Source organism: Rhinoraja longicauda, chromosome 18 (genome assembly GCF_053455715.1).
Source record: "Rhinoraja longicauda isolate Sanriku21f chromosome 18, sRhiLon1.1, whole genome shotgun sequence".
NCBI classification, from domain to species: Eukaryota; Metazoa; Chordata; class Chondrichthyes; order Rajiformes; family Arhynchobatidae; genus Rhinoraja; species Rhinoraja longicauda.
In genome coordinates this window covers 8811417-8833434 of record NC_135970.1, presented here as the reverse complement: position 1 = coordinate 8833434, position 22018 = coordinate 8811417, and the positions used below count along the sequence as shown (strand labels likewise).

Here is a 22018-nt window from a genome sequence, read left to right as displayed (position 1 = left end):
TGATTAAATGTTATCTCTGTATGCTTCGTTGTCACCTTCTCCCAGCTAACACTGATCTATTCTACATTTTCTTGACCCTCATCCCTTTTGATGTCTAATTTTCACACCTTACACTTCCATATCTCTCTGTCTCCCTCTCCCCTGACTTTCAGTCTGAAGAAGGGTCTCGACCTGAAACGTCACCCATTCCTTCTATCCAGACATGCTGTCTGTCCCGCTGATCTACTCCAGTATTTCGTGTCGGTCTTCGGTGTAAACCAGCATCTGCAGTCCCTTCCTGCACGTAATACCTGTATTACTCAGAGGTCAGGGAGTAAGGAGAAAGCTAGTATCAACGTGGAGAGAAGGGAGGGAGGAGAGAACCAGCATTAACTGTGAGTGGAGTGAGGATGGAGAGAATGGTTGGTAGCTGTCAGAGATGAGGTGAGACAAGAGACAGTTGGTAACCAGAAGTGAAAGCCATTATAAAACAGGAGTGAAATGAGAGAGCAGAGAGCTAGGAGTTACAGCAGAAATGGGAAGGTTAGTGTTCATCACATGGGCCCTCTGGATGGATGCAATAGCTTTGAATGGAATAAGGCAATATTACTTTCCATAGTAATGTAACTGGAGGTTTAATTTCAAATGATTATGGGTTGAAAGTTATCACCACTAGGCCTGTATATATATATTACATACAGTGTATATAATATATGTGTATATGTGTATATTTAAGAACACAAGTCTTCAGGGAGAGAACGAGGCAATGGCTTACAAGTGCCAAGAAACCAAGCAGCTCACTAGTGGGAGTGAAAGGACTGAACAGGCCGTATTGAGTTACATTCAAGCCTATTGTGACCTGGGGCTATAATTATCAGGCAAACTCACCTTTTTGCTGCTTGCCGACTGTGAAAGGTGACATTTGGTGGACGCGACCGGTTGTCGATGGAGGTGAAACAGTCGACCCAAGGTCAGGAGCGGTGTGGCTTCGCGTGGCGTCTCTCAGCCCAGGGGTGGTGAGCTTCGATTGTACCGTAGTGGTTGAAGGAGTTGCCTCTGGATGTGTCACATTGTGCTCCCTATGGGCAGTGGGTGAAAGGCCAACAGAGGGCGCTGCTGAAGAGAGAGGCGGAGCGGAGGTGACGGGGTCTGGGGTGGGGACAAAGGGCATGGCAACAGTGGGTGAGTGCCCTGGGCTTGTCTCAGGAAGTGTCCAGTCAGGGTCTCCAGTCTGCAGAGTAGAATGGACCAGAGGCCCCAACTCCCTCTTTGAATCTGTGGAAGAAGGATAACCGGTGTGTGCCGCCATCAATTCGGTTCTTATGGTGAATTCTGAGGAAAAGCCCATAATGGTGTCCTGTGACTCTGAACTCAATCCATCAGGTGTGCTCCCACTTTCTACAAACAGGACAGTGGGCTCCGGGGAAACCGAGATGGCCAATTCATTGCCTAGTTCCGCGCTGAAATCCAAGAGGACTTCAGTGGACTCCACATCGAAGGCTTCAGGAGTGCTGCCACTGTCCTCAGGTGAGCCTCTGGGCTCAGGAGAGGGTGATTTGGAAGGCAGCCACGTTGCGGGCAATACAGGGACGGTTGCAAGGTCCAAGGGAAGGCCGACTGGTGCTGAACCTTCGAAGGTGCTCCCACTGTCCATGGTCAGGTCGGTTGGAGTTGGAGAGCTGGAAAACTTTCCCGTTCCACTTGGGATATCAGCTTCCCGCTGATCCAATTGGATTTCCAAATCAAATATCTCAGTGCTCCTGATCATTTCCTCCAGCATTTCAGCTGGATTTGGAGTCATTGGGTTGGAGTGCAGCCCATCTACATGCATTCCAAATGTCATTGGATTTTCTGGGGCTTCAGGGACCTGTGAGGTGGCGACACCAGACAAAGTCTCAGGTTCACCTTGGGTATTTTCCTGAGACTGTTCCAATATTGGATAGAAGTCCAAACTGTTCGATTTATCCTTGGGATTGTTTACCTTTTTGTCCTGTTCGTGGCTGCTGTCCATAAACACAGTCGTAAGGAAAGGGGGGGCAGTGCTGCCAATGGTAATCAGGGCAGTACTCGATCCTGGTTCAGTAAACGCCAACGTTGATGGCCCTCCTTCAAGCGGCTCAATGTCTTTCTCCCTTCCTTTCACTACATTAAATGTTCGGCTGCCATCTGAAGTGAGAGGGAAAGGGGAAGGAGTGCTCCCGATGGCTGTAATGTCCACGTCTGCTTTGGATTTTGTACCTCGGAAGTCTGTAGTCCATGGGACTTCTCCCACAGGGTGGACTTGTACTTCTTCCTCTGATGCGCTATTCACTTGCATGTCGTTGTACAGAAACAGAGTTGAGGGGAAAGAAAGTAAGTTGCTGCCGCTGCTGGGAAACTCTGTGGAATGTTCTGTGGGATGGTCGGGATCGTGGTCTTCCCACTTGAATGCAGTTGGGCTCGGTGTCTCGGTGTGCAATTCTCTGCCACCTGAAGATCCCGAGCTCTCCACGGCTTCAGTGGTACTCCACTGCTGACCTGGTGATCTGGTAAAGTCAGGGTAGTTGGTCGATACATGGCCTGTGCTTGTGGGAGGTGCGTTCACCGTCGTGGTGGAGGCCGCGGTTACTGTGGGTGCCGCTCTGAAGGGCTGTTCGACAGAGAGGAACAATTCTGTTAGTACCGCAATTGGCGAGAGCTCTCGGGTTGATTGGGGCTCCGCCCGTGCTGAACTCCCAGATTGGCGCTCCACAGGTCCAGGTGCAAGCGACAATGGCCGTCTCCCTGTTTCTGTTGAGGTGTCAGTAATGAATCCAGGGTCCCCACTTGACGAATCCACTGTTGATTCTAAATGGATTTCGAATGAAAGGAAAGCAAGAGTTAGCTTCTGTCTCTCACACTGTAGCTCACAAAGACCGCACTGTAAACAGGGGCAGACCAGACATCTCCTCAAGCCTCCCAGCAACCTCAGCTCCTTTATCCCCTTTGTGTTTCAGCACCTCACTCCCACACATCTCCATTCACAACATCAATTGATGCAACTGAGATTGCAGCTCACCACCCAAATGGATGTCCCAGTCAAGTGAGCGCAAACTCACAGTGTCACAGAGTCACACAGCTGGGAAATAGTCCCTTCAGCCCAACATGTTTATGTTGACCAAAATGGCCCATCTAAGCTAGTCCCACTTGCCCGCCTTTGGCCTAAACCTTTCCTTTCCATGTGTCTCTCCAAGAGAGAAGGAAAAGGCAAAGAAAACAATTCCCGGAGCCTTACAATGATCAGCCATGATCACATTGAATGGCGGTGCTGGCTCGAAGGGCCGAATGGCCTACTCCTGCACCTATTGTCTATTGTCTATTGTCTATTGGATGGAAGGAGGCAGTTTGGAATGTTCCCAGAATGGGGAAAAAGCAGGAACAGGGCACTGATTTTAGATGATCAGCCATAATCATATTGAATGTCGTTGCTGGCTGAAAGGGCCAAGTGGCCTCGTCTTTGCTATGTTTCTATATTTAAATGGAGCCATAAGGAACAGCAGATGCTGGAATCTTGTGCAAAACACAAAGTGTCGAAGAACTCAGCGGATCAGGCAGGTCATGGATAGAAAAATGTCCACAGGACCCATCAAACACAAACGCAAGCTCTGTGTTCCTAATGTGTATTTGACACAAAAGCTAATTTACTTAGAGTCCGTGTTGCAAATGACTAACAAGCAACAATCACTGTGAGTCGATGTTTATTATTCACAAATCAGCACCAAATGCCTGCTGTGCCGCGAAACACAAAGCACAGCCATTGAGTCTGCAGAGTGCATAACATCACTGTGTGGTTCATGATTCTCCAACCACCATCACTGAGGACCTGTGCAACTCCTTGCACTCGAACGCTGTGCCCTTTCCACTTGTTACAAACTATCCACATCCACTTTGTGTCTGCAGGTCCCCGCACACACAAACAACAATCACCCTGAGTCCACAGTTTAACTTGGCATCGATCAATAATAACAGTACAACGAAATTAGAAGTGCTACATCTGAAACAGTGCGAGAGTGCAAATCTTTCAAAGACAATCGCACAAACATAGGAACCAACACAACAGGTACCAATATCAATAAAAACCAATAAAAACGAATAAATAATAAATGAGTTTTGCACCTAAGATGCTGAATATATTTTTAAAAAGTGCGACGAAAGTGAGAGTCACATCGAGTCAAGTATTTCCATTCACTGTTCTTGTGGCCCAGGGAAATAAACTGTTTTTAAGTGGGTTTGTTCTGGCCCTTAGGCTCCTGTAGCGCCTCCCAGAGGGCAGGAGAGCAAACAGTTCATATCCAGGGTGAGTGCTGTCCTTGGTTATATTTCTGGCCCTGTTTAGACAACGCGAGCTGGAGATGTCCTTCAGAGAAGGCAGTGGACAGCCGATAATTTTCTCTGCTGTCTTAATAACCTTCTGGAGGGCCTTCTGGTCTGCAGCTGAGCAGCCAGCGTACCACACTATGGTGCAGTATGCCAGCACGCTCTCGATGGTGGAGCGGTAGAAGGTCACCAGCAGATTCTCCTTCAGTTTGTTTTTCCGGAGCAGCCTTAAAAAGTGCAGTTTCTGCTGTGACTTTTTAACTACCGCTGTAGTATTTGCAGTCCAGGAGAGGTCCTGGGAGATGGTGGTCCCCAGCAACTTGAAGGTGGAGACCCTCTCCACTTCCTCCCCATTTATAAGAAGTGGGGTAGGAACTACTCTGTGTCTCCTAAAGTCCAGTACCATTTATTTTGTCTTACTGGTATTCAGTGCTATAGGTTGTTTGCCTCGCACCACCAGCTCCCTTTAGTCAAACCAAACCACTGGGTCTGTAGTGGCCTCTGAACACCAAACCTTCTGCTTCTACCCCTGAAACAAAAGCACAGTTACAGTGAGTCTGCAGTGTCCGTTGTCCGAAGAAGGGTCTCGGCCTGAAACCTCACCCATTCCTTCTCTCCAGAGATGCTGCTGCCTGTCCCGCTGAGTTACTCTAGCTTTTTGGGTCTACCACAGAATACCACAGTCATTTTGCGTCTGTAATTTTCATTACACACGAATCACAACGTCTCGAGTGCCCATTACATGTAAAGCACAATCACTATGAGTCTGTGGTCTGCTTTACACAATAAAGTGTATTCATTGTAAGTCTGCAGTGCCTCTTACTGCAGGTAAGTAATCAATTGTGGTGTTCACAGTGCCCATGATACACAAGCTACAATCACAGTGCTTAGTATTCACAACCACGATCAGTGAATCCATGGTGTTCAGCATCCTCAACCACAATCATTGTGAGTTGCTGTGTTCATTATTCACAATTAAAATCACTGTGAGATTGTCGTCCCTTTACACAACACCACAACCACTGTGAATCTATAGGGTCAGTTGAACACAAACAATAGCACTGCATGTGTAGGAAGGAACTGCAGATGCTGGTTTACACTGAAGATAGACACAAAATGCAGGAGTAACTCATCGGGGCTGGCAGCATCTCTGGAGAAAAGGAATGGGTGAAGTTCCAGGTCAAGGCCCTTCTTCAGACTGAGCGCCAGGGGAGAAGGTGACTAGAGATATGGAGGGGTGAGGTGTGAAAACAGCACATCAAAGCAGAAAATGGTAAAAAGGAAATGTAGAATAGTTCATTGTTGGCTGAGGTGAAGGTGACAAGAAGGCATATAATCAGTAAAATTAATCGGAAGGACAATGAAACTAGTCGGAGTACTAGGGTGGGGGAGGGACAGAGAGGGAGGGAAAGCAAGGGTCTCTGGAGCACATTTCACATAATCACCATCAATCTCTGGAGCTCATTTCATTAAAAAAAAGCACTTGCTGTGTGTCTGCCGTGATTACTCAGACACACTCACTAGGTGTCCACAGTGGCAATTTCACACTAACTAACTGTGTCTATCCTGCCGATTACATAGAAAGAACACCCTCTGTGAGTCTGTAATGCCCATGACACTAAGACCACAATCACGGTGTGCCAATAGTGCTGATCGCACGCAAGCAGCATTCGTTGTGAATTTGTGGGTCCACAGATTGGAAACATCATTATCATGTCCTTAGTGCCCACCGCATGCAGCCATGGTCATGATGTAAGGCTTGTTTCACACAGACACCAGCATTGTGTCCTTGCTGCAAATGTCCACATTGAGTGGGAGCCTACAATGCCCAAAGCCAGTGTCCGTGTCAGTCTGAAATATCCCTTGCACACAAAACACAATCAGAGTCTATATTACTCATTACTCACAAAACACAATCACTTGGAGGATGTTGACCATCGCAAGTCTGTAGCACCCGCAAACATAACCGTTGTCAGTCAGCAGTGCATGCGCCACAATCCCCAATCACAGTGTCTGTTGCGCCCTTCGAGACAAGTCCCAATCACTGTAAATCTGTGGGGGCCCATTCTGCACAAACAACAGCACGTGTCATGAGTGAAGATGTTACACCCAGTGTGACCATGGCACAGAACCAGAATCATTGTTCTCCACTCGTGCCCATTACCTGAGAACCACAAACATTTTGACACTATTACTTCTTACGCACAGCCACAATCACTACACCTGGCACATCCAGACCTGAATCACTGGAGTCCAATTACCCACATTCCACAATTGCAGTAGGCCGATCAGGCCCATTACATGCAAACAGCAATCAAAGTCCATCTGAACATTGACACAAAGTGCTGGAGTAACTCAGCGGGTCAGGCAGCATCTCTGGAGAAAAGGAATAGGTGACCCTTCTTCAGAAGTTACCTTTGCACGAAAGTCACGATCTATTGTGTCCATTACACACAATCCACAAGTATAATGAAACTATAGTACACATCACACACAAACAACCTTTTCTTATGCATCAGTAGCAGCCAATGCACACTCACTCACCGTGAATCTGTGCCCTGTTATACACAGAACACAATCGCTGTGAGTCTCTGGTGCCCATGGCCAGTAAACTACAACAGACAGTTGCTGTGAGTCTGTAAAGTTTGTTATAAAAACCCACACTCACTGGGAGTTCGTTTTATCCATCAGTCGCAAACACATCACTGCCACCCTGCAGTCCCCTTTACACCCACGCCATTGCTGTGAGCCTTTTCTACAAATTAACCACTATCATTGTGAACCTGCTGTGCACATCATACACAAACACAATAAATTTGAGTCAGTCATGCCCATTAAATGCACCAAAACCACAATCACTGTATGTCTGTCGTGTCAAAACAGACAAACCAGTCACACAGTGTGTCTATACTGTTCATTACACACATACACAATCACTGTGAATCTATAGGCCTACGGCATACCGGCAATGGCTATTACACACAACCCATGGTCATTGTAAGTCTGCATATCCATGTGTCCACACTAACACTACAGATCAGGCTTAGAGTATTTAGTTTAGAGATACAGCACGGAAACAGTGTACGGACCAATAATCCATTATACATACCACAAGCCAACCTGAGTCCATGTTGATCAACAATGTTATTTATACACACAGGGGAACAGTGAGCATTTTCTGAGCAGGTTGATATATTTAAACATTGTGCCATTATACTCATTACAGGTATACTGCATATTAATGTGATCTGCTACATGGTTAATGGACATTGTTGATCAATATAGACACACATTGAAATGTTCTATCCACGATGGACTGTATTGATCGATAATCCATATTGATGCACATGCACTCATGTACATATACGCACACGAATACACACACACAAAGACACAGATGTACAGACACACACTCAACGCACAAACTCAGAGCACACACACAGGCATGCAATCTACCCATAATCCACACAGCAGATGGATATGCACCTACAAAGACTAACGAACAATGTCCATTATCCACAGCTGTTCAACCCGAGACTATTTTGTTCGCGGCTGTACATTTGTACATTTCAATTAGCGTCAAACTGGGAAGACGTAACGAGTGATACTTTAGACATGCCACATACATAGTTGTGGAATGAATATCAACCCCAGTTCTCTGCAAAACCGGTCTCGGTTACAGGCGCTGGGATCAGGAATAGCTGAGGGAGAAGCTGCAAGCTCCAATGGTACCTTTAGTTTTTAATTTAGTTTAGAGATACAGCACGGAAACAGGTCCTTTGGCCCACTGAATTTGCACCAACCAATGATCCCCGCACACTAATACTATCCCACTCCCACGAGGGACAATCTACAATTTTACTGAAGCCAATTAACCTATAAACTGTACACCAGCCGTGATTGAATGACGGAATAGACTTGATGGGCCGAATGGCCTAATTCGGCTCCTATCTCTGATGATCTTATGATCTTTGGAGGGTGGGAGGAAACTGCAGATCCCAGAGAAAATCCACCCAGGTCAGGGGGAGAACGTACAAACTGCATATGGACAGCACCAGTCGCCAGGATTGAACCCGGGTCTCTGGCACTGTAAGGCGTAAATCAACCGCTGTGCCTTTGAGCCACCCTACCTATGGAGTCGTGTTCATCATGTATACCAATGGCCATATCTGTCCATGAGGAGGTTGGAAGGTCGTAGTTGCTGTTCAGCCTGGGGTGGGGTGGAATCGTGGACGTGGCACAGCTTCTGCCATCTGAATGAGAAAAAAATCATTGTTCAATGCTGATGGTATCCCCACATATCACACAACGACAGCAACAACCTCGTCAACATACACACTCAGACAAAACTGCACACACCAGCATGCACGGCATACACATTACACTACAAATACAACATACAGCATACACACACACACACACACACACACACACACACACACACACACACACACACACACACACACACACACACACACACACACACACACACACACACACACACACACACACACACACACACACACACACACACACACACACACACACACACACACACACACACACACACACACACACACACACAGACATACACCTACACGTACATATACACACGCATACATTCATGTGCTCATGCAGATACACGCACCGTACTCTCACATACAAGCACATACAAGCACATACATGCACATGCACACAGCCACACCACTTAAATACAAATACCTGCATGCACATGCTTACACACATACTCAAAACATACACACATGTGCACAGCACACACCCCTCCCAACCCCCTACACACACACACACGATGGATTTTTGATGTCCTACAAGGTGAACAGACTTATCATCTATCTGAGAACAGATCTTTAGTCAATCTCATTACAGTGAGAACGTTCTCTGCCTTGTCCCTTTATGACCTGCCTACCAATCAAACTCTGTTACAACGAGCCTCAACATCACCACTCTATATTGACAGTCACCTCATCGCCCGTCATAGTGAGGGAGTCGCCACATCACATCCCTATTTTCTCCTCAGGTGCTTTTAACATGAGGAAACAGACTCCTATCTAACAAGTCAGTCTACAATGGATCGTCTCGAAACAAAGATGTTTTCTCATCAGGTCCCTTTAAAACGTGAGAGTGTCCCCAGTCAAAACCTTTGGCAGCAAGTGAACCCTTTAAAATTAATCTTCCCCCTCAATCCCTTCATAATAAGAATGTCACCCCATCAAATCCCTTTGTAAATAGAGCCCTCTCAGTCTCTATAGTCAGAAAATCTCCCCATCTGACCCCTTCATAATGAATCTCTCTTTGATCTGCTCAGAAGGAAGATTATCCCATTTGATCTCTTTATAATGAGGGAGTTTCCCCCTCAGATCTCTTTATACCACAGTTCTCCATCATATCCCTTCATAACAAGGCCCCCTCATGGGAGCTCTGTACAATAAGGGACCTTTCAATAGTGGTCGCTGGAGAAGAGCCACTCACCTGTTCCTCTAAAGCAGAACACATCGTACTTCGTCCCATTCGGCCTTTCAACTGTGTAGATGCCAGTGAGATTTTTGCCACAAGAGGGGTGCGCGTGAATGCGAGGGAGGGCAATCACACCGCCTTCGATCCAGCCATACCTGTATGACAAGGCAAAGCAGTGCTGAGACCAACCTCAATACGGGCAACTCACATGTCCCCGACCTCAGACCAGCGAACCCTCTGTCCAGCTGGTCAAACTCAGGACGGGGCTACAAGGGAGATCAACTGAGATCGGCCTCGCTAAAGGAGTCTTTTTACAGGTTTGGACTAGCGAGGGAATCTTACCCTAACTTTACTCCCACAGTAGGGGTGTCGGAGAGCACAGGTTTAGGGTGAGCACGGGGGAGGTTTAAGGGAGATCTGAGAGGTAAATTTTCACACAAAGTGTCGTTGGTACCTGAAATGAGCTGCCAGAGGTGGTGGTGGAGGCAGGAACAATAGCAACATTTAAGAGGCATCTGGACAGGTACTGAGTGAGCAAGGCTCGGATATGGAATCATTGAGGGCAGTGTTATTAGTACAGATAGGCATGAAGGTTGGCACAAACGGCAAAAAGGACGTATGGTATGCTTGCCTTCATTGGATAAAATGGGATCTATGGGAGTCGGGAGTCATGATTCAGCTATAGATGAGTTTGGTTAGGTCACATTTGGAGTATTGCATGCAGTTCTGGGTGCCCCAATGCAGGAAGGAAGTGGAGGCTTTGGAAAGGATGCAGTGGAGGTTGACCAGAATTATGCCCGGACTATGGGGGGGGAATGGCTGTAGGGAGAGGTTGGACAGACTTAGATTTTCTTCGCTGGAACGGAGGAGGTTGAGGAGAGACCTGAGAGAAGTGTGCGAAATTGTGAAAGGGCACAATGGAAAGGGCACAAAGGGCACTATTTCTCACAATGGAAACATCAAATTCTAAAAGCATAGCTTTAAGGTGAGAGGGACAAATATAAAGGCGATGTGAGGAGTAAGTATTTTATACAGAGGGTGGCGGATGCCTGGAACGCACTGCCAGGGATGGTGGTGGGTGCAGATACGATAGTGGCATTTAAGAAACTCTTGGATAGACGTGTGGATATGTAGGGAATGCAGTGATATGAATTATGCACAAGGAGTTCAGTTGGGCTTGCCATCATGTTCAGCACAGATGGTGTGCGTCGATGGGCCTGGGCCTGGGCCTGTTCTATTTGCTATGTTCTATGTTCTAGGCCCAGTGGGCCAAAGGGACCATTTCTATGTTGTACAAGTCTCTGACTCTAATGAAACCCGCATGATATCAGATGATAACCTTCTCTTGCAAGTCCTTTGCTCAGTCTAATATCCTGTTGCTTTTCATCAGCCGTCACTGGCAATTCCCCTGTCTACCAGCAGGGGTCAGAGTCCCTCTGCTGTCCTAAACGGACGACGGTCCCTCTTCCACCCCACGGACTGCTGACCTGCAGGTTTCGTAGCCTTCTGCGTGCGCGCTCTTCAATTGGTCGAGTGTGGCCAAGGTGGTCCCGAGGGACTGGCACAAGTCTGTCGCAGCCTGAAAGTCCAGCTGGTAGCGACCACCAACCTCCTTCTGAAAGATTCCTTGGGGCCCGCAATCTGTGTCCACATCTGGAATCGCAGAATGAAGCATTCTCAACCTCATTGCTTCTGATCATGCCCACCACACATCTGCACCAACTCATAGCACCCGCGCCATACCCAACCTGAAGTGGGTGGGTATCCAAGCTCCAAGTCCACAGACTTGTCCCCAAGGTACACATTGTCCACAGAAAGACAATATTGATGGATATTATACAATATATTATATTGTGCAATATTATCCCTTTTATATTATAGATATTAAAGTGTTGTTGGATTATGGATGTACAGTATTGATGCATCTCAGTCATTCAGAGTGAATAATCTCTCCCTTCCTCTAACTGCATTGGGGTTTCTGTCATGCCTTGAATATATACACTGACTGAGCTTCTGATCTCTGTCCAGCATTGTCCTCATTGTGTGAGCTAATGATCCCAATTTACATTGTACTCAACAACTAAACTATCGATCCCTGTCTACAATATACTCATCACTGGCCTATGGCCCCCACCTATAATAAATCCAGTGACTGAGCCTCCACAACTCTTGGGAAAAGAATTCCAAAGATCCACTCCCATCAAGGAGAAGAAAATACTTCTCATCTCTGTCCTGAATGGCTGAACCATTATTCTGGGTTCGTGACGCCTTGTTAAAGATGCCTAATGGAAATATCATCCCCATATTCACACTGCAAAAGCCTTCAAAATGAAATGTTTCATGTTGTTCATTGCTTGTTATTCTACAGTCAAAAGGAATACAGGATTAATCTCTCGTCCTGCAACAAACCTGCTATCTCAGCTTTCAAGAGAGAGCTGGATAGAGCTCTTAAGGATAGCGGAGTGAGGGGGTATGGGGAGAAGGCAGGAACGGGGTACTGATTGAGAATGATCAGCCATGATCACATTGAATGGCGGTGCTGGCTCGAAGGGCTGAATGGCCTACTCCTGCACCTATTGTCTATTGTCTATTGTCTATTGTCTAACCCGGTGAACCTTTATTACATGCCCACAAGAACATCCTTCTCGATAAAGGGAGGTCAGGCCTGTGTACAGTATTCCAGGGGCAGTCTCACCATTGTCTTATCAGCTGATATCATCTGATATCAAGATGTCTCTATTCTTGAACTCAAGTGGTTTCACAATAGAGAACAATATACCATTTGGTAGACAAAATGCTAAAGTAACTCAGTGGGACAGGCAGCATCTCTGGATAGAAGGAATAGGTGACGTTTCGGGTCAAGACTCTTCCTCAGACTCTGGTGTCAGGTGTAAACCAACATCTGCAATTCTTTCCTACACAATATATCATTTGCATTCTTTATTCTTTGCTCTACCTGTACGCGATCTTTCATCAGTTCATGTACAATAACCAGTCGGTCCCTTTGAATGATGGCTTAGTTTCTCAGCACAGTCCACAGCTGTTGAAACTCTCCAGGTAAGCTCATATGCGGGATCCTGTGTGGTTAAAAACTTTAACTGAACTCACTCATTGAGTAAACAATACGTGAGCTGGTCGGTCAGTGCACAGCCCATAAGAGCATCAATATTGCTTCCCTCAGACAACAGCTTTCTTCAACGACAAGATGTGTTCACAGATAGTCACACCTGTCTAAACACCTCCATTTCCAACCATGTAGCTCAGTGCAATTTCTGACGGTCTAAGCTTGAAATTTTCCATGACACCATTAAGTGGAGCGTACTTGGTTTTCTGTGGGCTTGACGGATTTGCTGACACAATGCTCATTTCAGAGCCTGTTTCATTTTGAGGCCTGGCTTCCTTGCATTCCTGAACAGCGTTGATTTGCCCAGATATATTCTCACCATCCATTTCGATTATTTTACTTGTCCTAAAACCATTTCCCTGTGATCTATTTTCAGATAGGAAATTCTCACATACCCAGTTACATATATCGAGTCTTCAGTGCACTCAAGTATTTTATCCTGTTCCTTCTCTCACAGCTTGCAGTATCTGTTTGAGGACCATTTCTCACTGTGTCACTATTTTTTTCAGCCTTTGGTTGCACATAATAATATGAACTCTGTTTTTCTCTCAACATCGTATCTTTGACTATGCAAAGAATTCCCTCGTTTTCCAACTTTGTGCTGCTGTCTTATGGTGTCAGAGATCTGGGTCCCATCCTAAACTCCAGTGGCATCCGTGTGATGCTTGCACGTTCTCAACACGCTTGCATGTTGGATTCCTCCCCCCAGGTGCTCTGTTTTCATCCCATATCCCAAAGACGTGCTGGTCGGTAAATTAGTTGGGCGCTATCGTGTGAGGGTGAGTGGTGGAATATGGAGGGAATCGCTGTGAATGAGGGGGAATAGCAAATGGCATTAATACAGGATTAGCACAAATGCGTGGCTGCGTTCATTGTCGATTCAATGGACTGAAGGGTCTGTTTCCATGCTGTCTGTGTCTCTCTCTAAACCGATGACTCATGGGTGGCATAGTGGTGCAGCGGTAAAGTTGCAGCCTTACAGCGCCAGAGACTCTGTTCAATCCTGACCATGGATTTAGTACGTTCTCCCCATGACCGCGTGGGTTTTCTCCGGATGCTCCGGTTTCCTCCCCACTCCAAAGACGTGCAAGTTTGTAGGTTAATTGGCTTCGGTAAAATTGTAATTTGTCCCAAGTGTGTAGGATAGTGCTAATGTACGCTGTAGTGTACGGGGTGATCGCTGATTGGCACAGACTCGGTGTGCTGAAGGGCCTGTTTCCACACTGCATCCCTAAAGTCTAAAAGGTAAAGTCTAAAGAATTTAGTCCAAGCTGGATGACTTCACACCATTGTTCTGTCTGCCATGTCCTTGTCCATTCTTTTAGCCTGTCCATATCCGCTGAAACCTCCCTGAGTCATTTTCACAACTCACATGGCCACCCAGCTTTGTACTTCAGCAAAGTTAGATGTACAAAATTGACCCCATTACCCAAACCCTTGGTGTGAATGATGAGTGGCCAGGGTCCCAGCATCGACCCATGCAACCCCACAACTCCCAAACCCACAAAAACCCATTTATTCCTACTTTTCTCGTTGGCCTTATCCGTAGTTTCCAAGGATGGGCCATATACTAAAGACCTTAGCACAGATGGTTCTGTGCTAGAGAGAGCCATGTGAAGTCATGGCTGCCCATTAATGGCATTGTTGAGCAGGTCCCATGTTGGCTCAGAACCCACGAATCTACAGTGGAAGCCAACCATCCTCAAGCCAAGAATCTACCTCAGATGAAAAGCAAATGAATAAACTCCAGCATTTCCCCTCCTTCTGATGTCAGGCTAACTGGTCTGAGGATCTCTGCTCCTCCTCTCCCTCCTTAAGAGTCATTCAGCATGGAAACAGGCCCTTTGGCCTTGGGTACCTACCTGATCTAGATGTCCCATCTAAGCTGGTCCCACTTGCCTGCGTTTGACCCATATCCCTTAAAACCTTTCCTATCCTTGTACCTGCCCAACTGTCTCTTAAATGTTATTATTTTGCCTGCCTCAGCTACATCCTCTCGTTCAACCCTCTGTGTGAAATAGTTGCACCTCAGGTTCTCATTAAATCTGGCCCCTCTTACCTTAAACCTAAACCTTTAGTTCTTGCTTCCCTTACACTGGGATAAAGACATTTGCCCTATCTATTGTCTTCATGATTCTATACACTTCTATAAGATCACCCCTCAGTCCCCTGTGCTCCAGGGAATAATGTCCCAGACTGCTCAAGCTCTCCCCAGAGCTGAGGCACATGAGTCCTGGCAACATCCTCATAAATCTCTGCACACATTCCAGCTTAATGTCTATATCTTCCTATAGCAGGGTGACCGAAACTGAACACACTCCAAATGCGGACTTACCGACATCCTGTACAACTATAGTATAATTCTTCTATAGCCAGTTCCCTGATGATGAAGTCCAGTGTGCCAAAAGCCTTCTTCACCACCCTATCTACCTGTGATGCCACTTTCAAGGAATTATGTATTGGTACTCCTGGATTCCTCTGCTCTACAACACTCCCCAGGGCCCTATGATTCAACATGAAGGTCCTGCCATGGTTCAATTTTCCAAAATGCTATACCTTGCACTTATCTGAAGTAAACTCCAATAGCCATTCCTTGGCCCACTTGCCCAGTTGACCAAGATCACGCTGTAATTCTTGATAACCATTTTCACTGTCTACAATACCACCTATTTTAATGTCAACTGCAAACTTACTAATCATGCTTTGTATATTCTCATCCAAAGTGTTGATAAAGCTAATAATCAGCAATGGGCCCAGTACCAAACCCTGAGGCACACCACTCTCACACTAACCAACCTACCAACACTACCCTCTGCTTCCTACCAGAAAAACGATCTCCTACACACAAAACTATGCTGACTATCCCTAATCAACCTCTGTCTATCCAAATGCATGTATATCTTATCCATCAGAATTCTCTCCAGTAATTTTCGGACCACAGATGTTAAGCTCTCTGGTCTACAGTTCCCAAGTTTTTCTTTGCAGGCCTTCTTAGGAATAACTTTGGCCACCCTCTAATCTTCCGTCTCCTCAGCTGTGTTTAACGATGATTCATACTGTACATCTTAGCCAGGTTCTCGTGCAATGTCTTCTGGCTTCCCACAATGGATATAGCTGATCAGGCCCAGGAGATTTATCAAACTTTGTACATCTTTGATTGTCCAACAACTCCTCCACTGTGATACGGATTGTCCTCAAGATATTTCCATTCACTTTTCCAATTCCCCGCATCTTCATGTCTTTCTCCTTGGCCAAATAGGAGGAGCAATATTCATTGACCTAATATTCATGATTTTGTTCAGAAATATTCATTGATGAAGTCTTCATTCAAGACTTTCTTACATATCTGTAATTCCCATTACTGTTTCACTGATGTTATTTTCTTTCAGCTCCTCGTTCACTCCACACCTACAGTTCCCCACTATTTCCCACAGGGTTCCTATGTCTTTTTCCATGAAGACTGATACAGAGGACATGTTTCATTTCTCTGCTGATTTTTCATCCCTTAATATTTGCTCCTGCATCAGTCCATAAGAGACCCACATTAGCATGGTCCCATTATTTTTAATTTTACACATCACGAGAAGCTTTTGCAGCCTGTTTCTATATTTCTTGCCTAATCATTCTGCTTTGCCTCTCCTTGTCAATGTGTTCGCCCATCTTTGCAATAAGACTCATCCTCGTCTCAATACAATTATGCGATCAAATGAAAAGGTTGAAATAATGTTCGCTGATAATGGTTGGTGAAGAATGCATTGCAGACAAAAGTCTGGTGAACATAAAAGATAAAGTTAGAAATACACATGTCGACCAGTGATGGATGTGAACAAGATTTCTGTGTTTTAGTTTGAGCTTGAGAGATACAGCACGGAAACAAGCCCTTCGGCCCATCAGATCCGCACCGACCAGCGACCCCCACACACATTAACACTATCTCACACACCCTAAGGTTCTAGTATACCAAACCAATTAACCTACAAACCTGTACGTCTTTGGAGTGTGCAAGACCTATTCAACTCTGTCTCCTGCCCCGATGGAATTTACAATTTCTCTTTGTGACCATGTGGGTTTCCTCTGCGTTCTGCAGTTTCCACCAACACTGCATAGACGGGCGAGTTGGCAGGTTAATTGCCCGTTGTAAATTGTCCCTAGACTCCAGGCGACCGGTAATGGGGGAGCCGATAGGAATATAGAAGGGTAATAACAATTTGGGGTAGGATCAATGTCAAAATGAATGCTTAATCGCTGGCATTGAGCTGATGGACCAAAGGGCCTGCTTGCCCACCATTGTAGTCTATGACTCTATGGCACCTCCTCTACCATGCTCAGAACTCAATCTGCCCTCTAAGAACAGTTTGTCAGTCGATGACATTTCACAGCTCACTTAATACTGTGCTCCGTGATATTTCCTCCTCATTTTGCAGTGCTGCTACCATTGAAGATGTATTCAATGGCATTGAACATAGCTCAACCTCTTGGACAACCACACAGTCAACGCTTCATTGCTATAATACAATGACTCACACCACATCCTCACCACCCAGAGCAACACCATTCCCTGTGTGTTGTCTAATTCCACCTCGGCCCCAGCACCTCACTACAGTTGCTGTGCGATTATCTCCACTACAGCTCTTGGCTCCTTATCATTGATTGCAATCTCTCGTGTGTCCTGCCTTTGCTCCGGTCCAGAGCACCTTACATTTGTTTGTTTAGTTTGGAGATACAGCGTGAAAGCATGCCCTTCGGCCCACCGAGCGATCACCCATACACTGGTTCTATCCTGCACACGAGGGACGAGATTCACAGAAACAAAATTAACCTACAAACCTGCACGTCTTTAGGATGTGGGAGGAAACCGGAGCACCTGGAGGTCACGGGGAGTACGTACAAAATTCCATACAGACAGCACCCATACTCAGGATCAAACCCGGATCTCTGGCCCTGTAAGGCAACAATACTGCAGCTCCACCGTGCCACCCCGCACGCACTATCACCTACACATTCCTCTTCAGGCGGTTGTCCTGGGATTCCAGCTGTGATGGGGCATGTGCCACCTGTATGGCGAACACTGGTCTCCTGACCACGGAGCGAATCCATCTGGTCTCCTCGCCAAACCTTTTGCTCCCACCATCTCGGACAATGGAAAGTGGTATCCAGTTTTCCATTCTCCACCATTACCCTCTCACACCCACAGCTGGTCACCTCTGGACTGTCTCCCATTGGTCTCCTTCCACCTGCCCAATGTACCTTGGTCCTTGAGTGACTTCAGGATCTCATTGCCATCACCCTTCCCAGCCCCCAAACCCCCCCCCAACCCTCCCCCGCCCCGCCAATGCAGCCCCAATAGATTAGAGGACTCGGGCCTGTCGAGTAATACACAGTAATCACTACGGTAACCCATTAGTAACCCATCACTACCGCTCAGTAAGGACCTATCTGACTCCACTGGCAACACAACAGTTCCTCTCCCCACAGGACCTGCAGATCGTCCCCTGCATTGGCCCCAAACACCCGTCTACTCTGCCATCACGAAAGGTGCCAAAGTATTTCGAGTGCACAACTTGCCCTGTAACTGGCCCGTCCGTTCAATAACCATGCCAATCGTGATGCCTTCAGTTCTCTCTGCAAGTGTACAGTACATACAATTTAACAGGTGCAAGTCCTCTCTCATCTTCAATTCCAACCCGTCAGCACAGTGGTGCAGCTGGTAGAGCTGCTGCCTCACAGCTCTAATCCTGACCTTGGGTGCTATCTGTGTGGAGTTTGCACATTCTGCCTGAGTTTGAGGAAGTTTGATCCCCAACTGAAACGTCACCTATCCATGTTCTCCAGAGATGCTGCCTGACCCGCTGAGTTACTCCAGCACTTTGTGTCCTTTTGTGTAGAGCAGCACCTGCAGTTCCTTGTTTCTACTGCCTGGGACTGCGTGGGTTCCCAACAGAAGTTCCAGTTTCCTCCCACATCTCAATGACATGCGGGTTAATTTACCTAATTAAATTGCCCCTAGTGGTAGGGAGTGGATGAGAAAGTAGCATAAGATAGAATCAGTGTGTGCACAGGTGCAGACTCGATGGGCCGAAGGGCCTATTTCTGCACTGTATGTCTAAAGTCTAAAGACTGCTCTCTTATCTCCTCAGAAGCAATGCTTAATCCTCGTCGCCAATGAAGCGTCTTCCATTTTACTGCTGAACAAGGCATGTAACCGTTGCAAGCTGCTAATCAATCATCCTTCATTGAAGGTATTTATTCACAAAATGCTGGAGTAACTCAGCAGGCCAGGCAGCATCTCGGGAGAGAAGGAATGGGCAACGTTTCGGGTCGAGACCCTTCTTCAGACCCTTCTGCAGCCTGGAGATTCAGTCTGAAGAAGGGTCTCGACCCAAAACGTTACCCATTCCTTCTCTCCTGAGATGCTGCCTGACCCGCTGAGTTACTCCAGCATTTTGTGAATAAATACCTTCAATTTGTACCAGCATCTGCAGTTACATTCTTACACTATCCTTCATTGAAGGTGAAACACGGCCACTCACAGCAATGGCTGGCGCAACAATGTACCAGCGGTCTGGCCACACGGTACGCATTGTTCTTAAAGGCATGTACACACACAATGTATTACATGCAGCTGCCTCCCAACACACACAGTCCAGCGTTACTCTGAGTCAAGTGTCGTGGGCTGTGTTACACAGTGTTCTCACACAAAGCCACCCTGAGTTTATTCTAAGAGTGGGGAAGGAGATGGTCTCAGTGTATCAACCACTGCCAAATGGTGCTGGGCACATGACACAAGGATGGCTGAGCTCCGATTTTTCATTTCCAACAACCGCTGACTGGCAACAGTGAGCCCCCGTAATTGCGACCTTGCAGCTGCCAGCACGGTGGCAGGCTGCAGAATCCCATCCGCCGCACCCTCCCCTCCCTTTAGACTTGAGAGATACAACGTGGAAACAGGCCCTTCAGCCCACCGAGGCCGTGCCAACCAGCAATCACCCAGTACATTACCAGCACTACCCTGCACACTCATGTTCACCGAAGCCAATTAACCTACAAGCCTGTGTATCTTTGGAGTGTGGGACGAAACCGGAGTACCCCGTTGAAAACCCACGCGGTCACAGGGAGAACGTACAACACACAGACACCTCCTCTAGTCACGATTGAACCTGGGACTGGTGCTGTAACAGCAGCAGCTCTACCCACTGTGCCGCTGTCTCGTCCTGTAGGACCCTCAGTGTAGGGTGACACCGGAGCCTTTGAACAGGGCAAATTCTCTTGACCAGGCATTCGGAGGCAGGGGTCTTCCAGAATAGCCACAGAAAGGTTGCTGATCTCCCCCTCCCCCCCCCCCCCCCCCCCCCCCCCCCCCATCCCATCACCCCCACTGGTGATTCACAACCCTCCGGTCTCTGGCAAACATGTGGGCCCAGAGAGGTGGGAGCGGGATGAAGGGAGGGAAAGGGTCGGAGGAACACCAGCAGAGGAATAGCTTCCATCGGGATCACAGGGTTAAACAGATTTACTTCCACCAGCAGTCAACAGGTTAGCAACTGCGCCCGGAAACTAGGGGGCAGTAATCTCTTGCTCGTCTCCCTTCAGTCTGTGAGGAGTTCAATCACGGGTTTAACTCTCTGTCGGAACCTGCAGCGTATTTCAATGGTAAACTTTCATCAATAGGTCCCACTTTGCCTGAGCTTGGTTTCCTGTGACTGAATGGGCATTCACTAGACTGTGTCTGTCATTGTCCCTCACCCCCTGCTCCTGGCCTCCCTTCTCCTGGGGGGTTGAGGAATCACAGACCAACCCCCCCCCCTCCCCCTCCCCCGTCTTGTGGGGGGAAGGGGCAGTCCATTGCCCCCTGGAAGCAGTGCTGAGGTAGGGGAGTGGACTGAAGAGGTAGGCTTGGCACTCCTGTGCTGGAGCAAGGATCAGTTCCAGTCCAACGCTCCCTGGAATATTAGGGGACCTCAGATGGACTGCGGTCCCCTGGAGATACTGAAAGACTGCAGATACTGAAATATGGAGCAAAAAAAAAGGCTACTGGAGGAATTCAGCGGGTCAGGCAGTATCTGTGGAGGGAAATGGACAGACGGCTTTGGGCGTTGGGACCCTACTTGGTGGGCATGTTCAGAGCTGCCACTACTTGGTGCATTGTGCAATGGGAAGAGTGTGAGGGACTGATTGTCCTTTTCCCCTTTCAATCTGCCCGGGATCGCTTCCTGGAGTTTAATCGGGCGTTTGCCAAATTCTCTGCGGGTTCTATGGTAACATTTTTTCAGGCATTAATCGTACCACAGTCAAAGAGCTTCCAGCACAGAGAACATCCTCTAATTCACCACAGTTTCCTTTGATACTTCCCAGTCTATTCATCTTCACACCAGAGTACTGATCAAACATTCAGCTGGATTGGCCCTGTCAGTGTTAGATTAATCACCCCACTATTCTCGGAACTACTCGTGGGGATCTCAAAAAGATCCACAGAAATCAAATTTTGAAAACGTGCAGAACTTTTACAAAACAAGCAAAGAAATGACCATGTCAAGCAAAACGAGTTACTAACAACGGAGGCACTCCTGAGAAGTGCTCTCTCTCCATCAGCCACCCGCCCTCCTCAATGCTTACTTTTTCTATTCATCGCACTTTTCACAAGAAAGTTAAAGGCTTCAGTGATAAATCAGCAGCCAGGACACCTACCTTGATCACAGGAGGAATTTGCCACCAGCAATGAACCCAAAGCTCCAATAAACAGCCAGTGCAACATGCTTGAAACTGTCAGCAGCTTCCACCTCTCTCCAGGCTCAGCAAATGAAGTGTGAATGATTTCTCAGTCCCTGCTCCTCTACACTGTCCTCTAGTGAGTTGAGTTTGTTTTAAACTTGGTTTTATTCTGATTGAAGAGAGCCAGGAGGGGTGGGAGGGAGGGAGGGAGGGACGTAAGGATTACAGTCACCAAAATAAGAATTCTCTCTCTCTCTCTCTCTCTCTCTCTCTCTCTCTCTCTCTCTCTCTCTCTCTCTCTCTCTCTCTCTCTCTCTCTCTCTCTCTCTCTCTCTCTCTCTCTCTCTCTCTCTCTCTCTCTCTCTCTCTCTCTCTCTCTCTCTCTCTCTCTCTCTC

At 47.1% G+C, this 22018-nt stretch overlaps 1 protein-coding gene across 1 annotated transcript in view; it reads right to left on the bottom strand.

Annotated features, from left to right (window-relative positions):
* cd44b (CD44 molecule (IN blood group) b) overlaps nucleotides 1-21752 on the bottom strand; it is a 32747-nt gene extending 10995 nt beyond the window's left edge. Inside the window, exons 1-5 of the mRNA XM_078415063.1 lie at nucleotides 21599-21752; nucleotides 11277-11442; nucleotides 9805-9944; nucleotides 8445-8567; nucleotides 868-2805 (exon numbers count right to left, since the gene is read on the bottom strand). Of these exons, the coding sequence (XP_078271189.1) occupies nucleotides 868-2805; nucleotides 8445-8567; nucleotides 9805-9944; nucleotides 11277-11442; nucleotides 21599-21665 (2434 nt within the window). The 5' untranslated portion in view covers nucleotides 21666-21752. The remainder of the gene's footprint in view (nucleotides 1-867; nucleotides 2806-8444; nucleotides 8568-9804; nucleotides 9945-11276; nucleotides 11443-21598) is intronic.
* Between the last annotated feature and the right edge of the window lie 266 nt (nucleotides 21753-22018).